The 11,161-nt window shown below is 43.8% G+C and overlaps 1 protein-coding gene across 1 annotated transcript; it reads right to left on the reverse strand.

The window, feature by feature from the left end:
* Positions 1 to 791: 791 nt before the first annotated feature.
* LOC117475233 (transmembrane protein 271-like) lies at positions 792 to 2,231 on the reverse strand. The gene has a single exon (XM_034121397.1). It carries the CDS (start codon positions 1,924 to 1,926, stop codon positions 1,141 to 1,143), a length of 786 nt encoding a protein of 261 aa, XP_033977288.1. The 5' UTR covers positions 1,927 to 2,231; the 3' UTR covers positions 792 to 1,140.
* Between the last annotated feature and the right edge of the window lie 8,930 nt (positions 2,232 to 11,161).

The raw sequence follows: 11,161 nt of genomic DNA on the forward strand, positions 1-11,161 counted from the left end.
TGAAGGGTTTTGTATCATTACCCCTCATGCTACTTAAATGCAAATGAGGTGCTTTCAGCTTCCAACTCCTAACTCCTAATCTTTCCCACATAATCATTATCATTAATATCATTAATCTTACCTGCTACGTGGCCTTTTCACACAGAAAGACCTTTAAAGGTGCACCCCACACGTTTATGTAAGCTTCTTGTACTTTAGTGCAGTGATAATCACATTGGAGAAACATTTCATGCTTTCTGTGACCATTAGTCCACTAACAGACAATTATTTTTGATAATCTTTATGTTAAAGTAAATAAAAAATGACAGAAAATAACATCTTCTCAAATATTGAAATGTCCTTTTTTGGGTCGGGACAAAAAGAACAGGACATGAGGATTTTTTTTAAAAATGGGATTTTTCACTATTATCTGACATTTGGTCAACGCCTGAATAAATTGCTTCAGCTTTGGCTTGGAGACACATTTATAACAGAAAAGGAGGGTCTAGTCAAATGTGTCCCTGTTGCATTTCGGGAAAGGAAGACCCACTGCTAAACCAACATTTGGGACTTTTGGCATCGGCTACCTTGATTTTGAAGGATCTTTTTTATTTTAAAACTTTGTTTTACTTCCCCAGCTTTTTGAAGCAAATTACTCAATATTATCGCATAGTGATGATGTGTTCAAGGTATCTTCTCAGTTCATGGCTCTAGATTATGATAAAAATAGAAAGCGTAAATGGATCACCTACGAAAAGTTGAATGAATTAAGCTATATTTGCAGCAGCTTCATGACGTCAGTTGAGGTTCAATACACTTTTTATTCACAAGTAAAAATGTTTAACAGCAAACATTCAAAACACAAACTCTGCTTTTGTCATACTAGCAAGCTGTTGCGTTTATGGGCCTGCACTGTCTGGGCCTGTCACTTTGATGAGTATAGTTCATATTCTCACTGCTGATGTACAATACCAGGCAGGTGTAAGAAAATATCTGAATGCGAAGGAATCAGGTGAATTAAATCCACTGTAGTCCTCCTTTGTAACTTACTGCTTTTTGTTGTTGTGTGAGTTGGAAGAAGAACAAGAAGAATGGGATTGTTTAAGCACAAAGTCATTGATTGTCACAGCAGAGGAAAAGGAGAAAGCTGCTCCAGGGCGGCTATGTGTTGCATGCCTCAGCGGGGAAAATGTCTTCATATGCGGGCGGGAGTTCGCTGGGGAGCGGGTATGAGAAAGGGAAGCAATGGTTGAGCTCCGGGTCTGTTGGCGAGTATCCCGGCAGCTCTATTGACGGATGCCCCCCGCACTGCACTTCTGCACCTGTTTCGTCCAACACGTTAAAAACACCCAGATTGATGTAAGACACCGGCTGAAAATCCGCCGAGGAGCAGTCCCGCTCCTCGCTGAAGATGATCGCCTCGGCTCGCTGCCTCTGTCGGCTCCTAGTAAACTGCGCTGAGTTGTACCTTTTGATAGCCACCAAGTTGATGAGCCCCAGGAGGCACTCCAGGGTGCTGAGAACAGTGGAGATGACCAAACTCCGCTGGTAATCCCTTAGCTGCTCGCAGGCAGAGCTCTCTTCCAAAGAGTGGAAGCAGTAGTGGGTGTATTTCCTCTCCACCAGAGAAGCAGTGTCCCCGTCCACCACAGCGCCCGAGAAGGCGGTGAGCACCCCCAACAAGAACACCACAACCCCGAGGAGGAAGAAATTCCTGCAGCCGGGCTTCTCCATGCAAAAGAGCAGCGCGGAGCCCAGCAGCACCTGGCCGACCCCCACCAGGAGCCCGGAGTAGAAAGCCCCGGCCGCGGCGCCGAGGTGGAAATGCGCCCTCACCGTAGATCCCAAAGAGACGCATCTTAATCCAACCACAACTTCGCTCAGGGCGCACACGAAGAGGAGGGTGCTGGTGAACACGGTGCACAGTCCTTTCCCACTCAACTTCATTATATTCCACCTCTGCCGCTCCAGAGCCCTCTTCCCCCTTCTTCATCCTCCCTCGTCTCCTCTGGAAGCACTCTCACATCGGGACATCATCTGCCGGTGACTCCTCCGGTTCAGCGCGGGCGATCCTCGCCACTGTGGCGTCTCTCTCGCATCCCCGCTCTTTAAAGGAATATATTAATAACTAATGCCTCTTTTTTGCACTTATCGATAATCCATGCAAACGCAATGATCACTTTACCCCACCGCCTATCAGACTCCTGTTGAGGAAAAGTTTTCCCTTTTTTGTCCTCCTCTTGAGGAGCTAGTCTGCAGTCCGCAAAGTCGTCGGGTTGAATGCTGCTGGGTGGTGTTTTAGTGGCGGAGGAGGAGGCGGCTGCTCGGTTTGGAGATGCTCAAGGGTCCTGTGGACCAATGACCGATGACCCACTTTTAAATCCCTGCAACACTCCTTCAGGGACTTTACATGTGTCTCAGGTACCCCGTGGTGACTTTGTAGCGACGTTGTGGTAAAGGAAAAGGTGGGTTAACTACTTTTGGTTGGTGCCTGGGAAAACAAACACGAGCAGGAGCAGAAATCATTGGCTTTCAGAAGCATAGTCTCTCCACACCCCCTTTACAGCACCAAGCCTTGTCATAAAACCAGTTTGGGAGCAGCAACTCAATGAATTGTATTAGTGCTGAACTGTATTCCTGAAAATAAAAAGCTGGGAGATGAGTTTTTGTTAATTTCTACGATTATATAACTCTACTCAACTGGGTGATAAAAAAGCTCTACATGTCTTTACGTTATCCTTGCATAGTGTTCTCTTAAGGTTGCTGTTTTTCAGGTGGATCTTTCTGGAAATCCTCACCAGAAGCATTAATAATGGATCTGCTCGGTGCGCTGTCCGTGGTGCTGAAACATCCAGATGGCAGCTGACTCTCAGCCAGACCCACAGAGAAAACACGTAGGAGAAACTACACTTCTCACGTTTTATTTAGCACAGATAATGACACTGTTGTGGAGGTGGGGACGGTTTGTTTGTTAAAGGGACAAATGACCTTAGTGTGATGGAGATTGTGAGGGCAAAAGACCATCGGAGAGAAAATAAGAAGAAGCAGATTTAGATTACGGTTTAGAAATTCCATTTAGTACCAAAACAAATAAGGACAATGTGAGTCATCCCAAGTTGATGCTGTAATGGCTAACAGAATCTGACTCACAGTCTAAAAGTAAATATGTAAATAGCTAGAGGTGCATGCATGACGTCAGATAAAGTTTGCTATTAAACTTTGAGCTAAATGCTAACCTCAGCATGCTAACATACTCACAATGATGACGCTCGTGTTTAACAAGAATAGGGTGAACCACACTCACAGTCACAACTAATAATAAAACACATAATAAAAGTGTGTGCTACGTCACATGCTGAGTTGGTTTTGTTTGTTTGCATGCAACAGTTAAGAAAAATCACTTTTCCAAACTTAAGACGCAACCATGTGAGAAAAAGTTCAAGGGTATGTAAAAATGATCCCATGGTGTGACCTGCTGCCAAGTTGCTGCAGGTTGTTGGATTTGATTTGTTTCCAATTCATTTAGCCTGAATGTGAAAACGTTCAGAGGACAGGCATGACTTTTTGAATTAATGAACCAAACATTTGATGGGTGCAGGTGAGAGAATTACACCAGGGAAAACCCTCGCCCAGCCATTCATCACAATGAGCCACCTCATTGACTGTACCAGTACAGCTGCCAGTGTGTGTGTGTGTGTGTGTGTGTGTGTGTGTGTGTGTGTGTGTGTGTGTGTGTGTGTGTGTGTGTGTGTGTGTGTGTGTGTGTGTGTGTGTGTGTGTGTGTGTGTGTGTGTGTGTGTGTGTGTGTGTGTGTGTGTGTGTGTGTGTGTGTGTGTGTGTACGTGTGCGTGTGCGTGTGCGTGTGCGCACGCGTGTTTGTGCGTGTGTGTGTGTGCGTGTGCGCACGCGTGTTTGTGCATGTGTGTGTGTGTGTGTATGTGTGTGTGTGTGTATGTGTGTGTGAGCAGGACTCTAATTAGGTCATTGCTACTTTGCATAGGTTTGCAGATAAGAGAAGGTGCAGTGAATGATGTTTTGATGATCAGCTGATTGCTTGATTGATTGGCAGTGGGTGTGTGTCGCTCCAACAGCAGCGCTGAGGATGTCAACACCATCACAAACAACGATGAGACGGACTGAAAGTCATCACCTCACCGCAAGAAAAAAAGCCCCTGCTTTTGCTATAGTATTGTTTAATGTCCACACTTTGCTTATCAACAGATTCTAACTAATTTCCACATTTGTTGTTCCATAATGTGGGCGTTTCAGAGCCTTTTGAGACTGTAACTGTGATTAAGAGCTATACAAATAGACTTGGCCCCGGCCAGCTCAGAAAATGGCTTCAGTTCACTCACAGTTAAAGCAATCACCGGTATATGCAGCATGTATTTTTATCTGAGGGAAAACTACTGAATTCAATTGTCCGGCAAATTTGATGAGGCAGAAGTTGTCAACAGCGTATGTCTTTCATTAGGGCACGAGGAGGGGTCTGCTCACCTCCATAACACAGACAATTTCCCTGTCATGGTCACAAACCTGGAAGAAGCTGCTCCTGAAGAGGAAAGTCATTCCTGACCTAAGTGGTAAAAACGCTACGGATGCAAACACACACACACGGATGCAACAGCAATGTGAAGAAAACATGAACAGCCCTATTCACAGTCCTCACATTGTGTAAAATCACCTTTCCCCTTCAAGACCAGCATTTGAACAAATCATGAGAAGTCACTGTGTGTGTGGGATTGTGCGTGTGTGTGTTTAGGGCTTCAGCTGTGCCAGGAGTAAGCTGTGAATAGACTGTCAGGCCTCTGAGATGCATTTCTACAGCAGCAGTTACAACAGCGGTGACAGGTCTGTAAAAACCTGCGTTAGCCTATAAATATTAATGAATCTAAAGCAGTCTCTCGCCCCTGTTGTTGGCTGGTGCTTGGATGGACTCAAACTATGTTTATTTTAGAACTGTATGTAATCAATAGAGAGGCAGAGGGGCTGTCCGTCCAGGATGGGACAAAGAACAGGGCCTGTCCAATAGAGAGGATGTGAGGCAGCTGAACAAAGGAGAAAGGTGGTCAGGTTGAGTTTTATTGAATAGCTGTGTCAGTCAATCATTTGATATGAACAATGTATCAATGGAAATGTCAAACTTGAAATGTGTTGCTGGTTGTGACAATCAGAAAATCATCACTTAGCTCTGCAGTTCTAGCTCTGAGGAGCATTTTAGTCTCTTTTAATAGTTTTGGTTCCTAGTCCTTGACGTCCGCTCTCATTGACCTCATGTGCAGCCACACCAGGTTGCTGTATTCAGTAAAACACTAGGAATCACCAACTGTACCTGGCTTTTATTTGAGGTGGACCCTTAACTAAATAGTTAGTTCCAGACAAAACTAGGGGGGACTCTTATCTAGAAAGTTTACTTTTTATATAAAACGTTTTTTCTAATCTGAAAATGTTCCTTTCATTTAAGGGGGGACCCTAAAAATAGAGTTCTGGACTAAACTCGACCCCTTTTTTATTTTTTGCACTACTCAATACCATCATTGATTTCATGCTCATCTATACATATTATTAATTTGTTTGAGTGACTTTAATCAACTATATTTATCAAAGAGTAAAGGGCACAAAGAGCAACATGAACTAAATCCAGGAAGAACAAATCAATCAAAACGAACATTCAATTGTTCATTCAATATCCAACTTAATTTACTTTGATGAAGATGATCACACTATGAATGTGCTTTACTAGTATAAAGCAACATATGTTATCATAATGATCACAGGTTAGGTTAACAAAGAATATTTTTATAAAATATCTTTATCAAGAGGATTATATTTTTCAGATCTGTCGGAAAAAGTAAAAAAAACAGTTCCAAAAAGGTTCAAGGTTCTTTATTGTCAAACTAACATAGCTACAGAGTAATTATGTCGTTGAAAATCTTATGTCACAGGCTTCTCCAACAATGCAACATAATAATAATACAGATAGCAAGAGCAATACAAAAAGAAAAGAAAAATAGTTCTAAAATAAAGTGAGTATGTGGAATAGTGCAGTACGAGTCTATATACAAGTTATTGGAATGATATATATTAGATAGTAGATATATATTACTAAGTAGCAGATGAATGTTTTGAAATTGTTTCAGCAGTTCATTGTTTAAAACTGTGCCCTCTTACACCAGTGTCACATGACTCTTATGCTCAGTCATGACCAGAGCCCCGGATGTTTATTCTTTAGCCCCGGACAATTCTCCCTCAATAATATAATACATTAACCGTGCTTTACCTGAACCTCAACGTGACACTAGAGAGGACGGCAGTAATGTAATTTCCCGTGTTCAGTGAATGCAACAGAGGCAAGACACCAGACCAATCACCATAGAGTTGCATGGAAATAAACGTGTCTTATTGGCTGACAGGTACCTATCCTGTGACAATGTTTAAACTGTCAGACAGTCGGACTCAGAGTTTTTGAAGATGGACATAAGAATTTTTTTTCTTAAAACAGACGACAATTCTCAAGTGGTGGCTCACACAACAACCCCAGAGCCACCACTTGAGCCAGGTAAACAAGGTATGTAAATGTCAGTAAACTTCCAAGTAATGCGAAAATGTAAGCAAAGCATAAATTACAGCTACGTTGACGTTACTTTGAATCGCGGGGGTAAGCTAAACCGTTAGCAAGAGATATTAAATTAACACTTTGTCATACAATATAAATGTTATGTTTTTTAGCGTTACCTGGTGATTTCAAAGAAAGCTCTCTGGGAAATGTTGACTTACTGTCAGTGTTCGACATGAAGCTAGAAGCTACCTTAAGGCCGCTACACACCCACCTGAGACCAAAGAACGCGTACCGAAGGCGTCCCGACTTTTACGTCAGCGACGTCGCCTGCGCCTACGAACACACCGCAAATACTTCAGTCGACGAGTGGCAATAACTGTCCTTACCAGCAGGCAGCGGTAGTGTGAACAGCCAATCAGAGTGATTGCTTGGGCCGACTTTCTCTGACCTCCCGCGGCCGATTCAACATGTTGAATCGGACACGGGAGGTGTGAAAAGGTGCCGTAAAGAGACGACGGTGCGGGACACACCAACCTGAGTAGGGTGCCGCGAATGCCCGAATGCCTCTGACGGCCTCTGACTCCCAAAATCGGGTTGGTGTGTAGCCAGCTTTAAGGCCGCTACACACCCACCTGAGACCAAAGAACGCGTACCGAAGGCGTCCCGACTTTTACGTCAGCTTCGTCGCCTGCGTCGGCTGCGTCGGCTACGTCGCCCGCTACGCCGCCCGCCTACGAACACACTACTTCAGTCGACGAGTGGCAATAACTGTCCTTACCAGCAGGCAGCGGTAGTGTGAACAGCCAATCAGAGTGATTGCTTGGGCCGACTTTCTCTGACCTCCCGCGGCCGATACAACATGTTGAATCGGCGTCGGGAGGTGTGAAAAGGTGCCGTAAAGAGACAACGGTGCGGGACACACCAACCTGAGTAGGGCGCCGCGAATGCCCGACTGCCTCTGACGGCCTCTGACTCCCAAAATCGGGCTGGTGTGTCCGGGCCTTTACATTACACAGTCACAGGGGAGTGATTTGTAAAATATCCATAAAGAAAAAGTAAATCTGTTTACAGTTCTGTTTCATATGGGTGTTGAGAGATGTATCCATAGATCTCTTCATGTTGCTCTCAAAGTGCACCAGATTGATGCTTTTAACTTCAATATTTAAAAAAAAATCTTCGAGAGGAGGTGAGGACCCCCTATAGGAGGTGAGGACCCCTCTAGGAGGTGAGGACCCCCCTAGAGCAGGTTAGGTCCACCCCCCATTTATAAAAATAGCACTTTACCCCTGCTTACACCTAAATGCCGTGAGCTGATTATCGAGCCTTCATTGTAACAGTCGCAGGTGTACTGTGTGCGTGTGGGGAGTGTTGCAGTAGAAATGTCCACTGTAGCGCCCGGTACCTTAAAGGTCCCATGTCATGGCCATTTCCACTGATCATAATTCCATTGTTGAGGTATACTAAAATAGATTTATACTGTGCAATTTTCCAAACTCACATTGGTTTCTCATACAGCATCTCTGTAAAGTATGTGTATTCACCGGTATTCACTCTCTGTCCTAAACGGCTCGTTGGAGCTCTTGCCCCCCCTCCCTGTGAGCCCAATGTGCTCCGATTGGTCAGCTCGGCCACTCTGTTCTGATTAGTCAACCACCAGAGAGGCTCCGCCCATGTCTAACAGTGCTAACCGAACTGTACCTACAACTGTTGTTATAGAAGAGTAAGTTATTTTTACCTGTAATAAACTACTACTGTTTGATGAGAAATCAAATCATGGTTTGCTATATATGAATGATATGTTATAGGAGCAAATAATTCAGGGAAGAAAGGATACTAAGTATTTCCATCAAACTTTATTTTTAGAAATGTACAAAATGAACATGTGTAAATATACATATATACACTGTATATCATCCATTCCTCCCCTTATAGGCGTTTTCGGCATCTTGCCTATCGCAGCTTTGTAAGCGGCTGCCGGGGCTTTTTAGGACGAGGCATCAGAGTGCTCATCCCGTGTGTGTGTTGTCCACCAGATACGCCAGGAGTTTCCTGATCTGGCTGGACGAATCAAATGCAAATCACAAAATATTAGAGAAACGTAGTTGTTTTAGATTCGTTAGTAGTAGTTGTGGTAGGAGTGTGTATCTATCTAATCTATCTATCTAATCAACACAGTTAGCTTGGTTTTGGGAAGCTTTTTTACGTGAAAGGCTGGCAGAGGGTGCGGCCATAGCTCTGGGCGTGGCTACTGGGTATCCCTACGTAGCGATACCCAGGAAGTAAACAATGGAAAATGAGAAATCTCCAACGAGGCGTTTTGGGGAGGTCTTTTCTGTGTTAGAGTTTTACTCGCTACAGGGTGTATTTTGAGGGTTTTTGACTCTGCAGACCGTTTACATGCATAAAAACCTTTATAACACACAAGGGGACGGGTAATAACCGGAAAAGCATGACATGGGACCTTTAAGCAGGGGTTCCCAAAGTAGGGGTCGCGAGATGATTACAAAATAAAAATTCGAAATAAAAATAAATAAATAAATAATGACAGCATAACCTTCTCTATATCTATATCGTTCACACAATAAATCAACAATACAACTACAGATTATATAAGCATTTAGTTTGAATGCGATTTAAAATGCTCACAGGTTTTACACCTCTTGTGAAATGTAGACTACATTTATACGGAGTTTATGTCCGAGCCAACAGACTCACAGATCGTTGGCTACTGAGAGATATGCAAAATACACCGCATGTAGTACGACACAAACCTCCGCTGTGGATTTTCAAGATAAAATACAGTAAAACTATGGTCGTAGGCAGGGACGCGGGAAGGGGGGTGCTGAGGGGCCTGCATCTGTTGGCGGAGAGTTGTAACTGCAATGCCAAAAAGTTCACTAAACAAATCAATAAAAAAGTTTTATTTTGAGTTAGCATTTTAGTGTAAGCAGTCTATAAAACATGGTTGTTTTTTAAATGGTTGATATATAGAAAATATCATTAATAAATAGCAGACTATTACTGGTCAATTCAACCTCCTCAACCGTGATTTTTCGCGGCCAACGTTTTTTGTTATGATATTTTCTGTGTACGTACAAGATGCCTGACCCAGCTGGCAGCCGGGTAAGCAAGACACCGTCCCGATTCCGCAGCACAACAGAGGCTGAAGATGTTCTACCAACAAAAGGAGTGGCATCATGGAGGAGAGAGTTTTTCGAGGCTCTTGTTCTTGTGCAGAGTGAAATCAAGCGCCGTTTTGACTTGAGGGGCTCTATAAGGAAGTGGCAGATTTTCTCCCGTTGTGTATTTTCAAATTCTAGCGATCTCGAGCCGGTTTCTCAAACTTACCTACCCTACCTTTTAATATGATGTTTCAGTGTAAGTGCGCCACAGTTTCGCCACTGCGAGGCTCCACTATCGCCCCCCCGGCACCCGCACCCCGCACCCCAAACTCTGACTGACTTCCCGCGTCCCAAATCGCCTGAAAATCGTACAAACAAGTGGCATGTGTGACGAAGGTGTTGCTGAAACTTAAAGTGGACCTATCATGCTATATTTGAATAATATAGTGTAGGACCATACCTATATAAGGCATATTTATACTTTTTTTTCCCCTTCAAAATACCAAACAGATCATGCATTTTAGCCATGCCTTATTTTGCTCAATTTGCACTTTTTTAGCTCTGTTTTTTCAAAGGGCTGATTCTGTGAGAACAGCACCATCTACAGGCCTGGCATATGTACTACAGCGTCTCCAGCGCTTTCGAACGGCAATGGCCGTGGCTGTCTCCTCCTGATTGGTGGAGTTGGCCCAATAGCCGTAGCGCCACCGTCCTGACGTCAGGACAGTGTTCAAATCTGGATCAGTTTTTATCAGATCCGTTGCAGCCCCTTTTTTAGAGATTTGGGTATGGAGGAAAATAGAGAGGGTTGTGTTTTCTGACACTTGGTGAGTTCCCTGGAACACCGGGGACACATATTCATGTATAAAAGACGTACAAAAGTGCATTTTGCATGATAGGTCCCCTTTAAGCTCGCTCCATTGCGGAGATATTCCCGCGAGAGTGCGGAAAACTTAAATTAATTAATTTGAAAGGGGTCGCCAGTCTCTGGCAGTTATTTTGGGGGTCGCGGGCTGAAACGTTTGGGAACCCCCGCTGCCTTAATGTACCTTAATGAACTGTGGGCTAAGCCCCGAATGTTTCCAGGTCCAGGAAACGCCCCTGGTCATGACATAACTGTTTTAGACGTAGACTCACCAATCTTTGTCCTCCACACTAAAACAAAGAAAAGCAAGAGTCCCCACTCTAATAGCATATGTTTCCAGGAGCTGTACTTACACACTGCTGGCAAACCAACTGCTCAGTTAGAAAGTGGATGTAATGTGTTCCAGTGTCAGCAGAGGTAGAAACAGCTGCATCTAGTGGAGGAAAATCCATGTCCCTGCAAGGGAGTTCAGGACCTGAGGCTGTCAGTGTCATACATGTGTCATCCATGTGTCATACACAAGCAAGTTCACTGCTATGTTCACTTTTCATCTAGCAGCTTAGCTCAGAGAACATTCAGAGTAACTGATAAAAGTTTAGATTTCTTATCAGTGATAAATACTGTTTCAAACAACTC

The sequence above is a fragment of the Trematomus bernacchii genome, unplaced genomic scaffold (genome assembly GCF_902827165.1).
Source record: "Trematomus bernacchii unplaced genomic scaffold, fTreBer1.1, whole genome shotgun sequence".
Lineage (NCBI taxonomy): Eukaryota > Metazoa > Chordata > Actinopteri > Perciformes > Nototheniidae > Trematomus > Trematomus bernacchii.

Bases quoted from the DNA above. Each gene is read 5' to 3' on its own strand.
- LOC117475233 (XM_034121397.1), bottom strand. From the start codon at position 1,926: ATGAAGTTGAGTGGGAAAGGACTGTGCACCGTGTTCACCAGCACCCTC.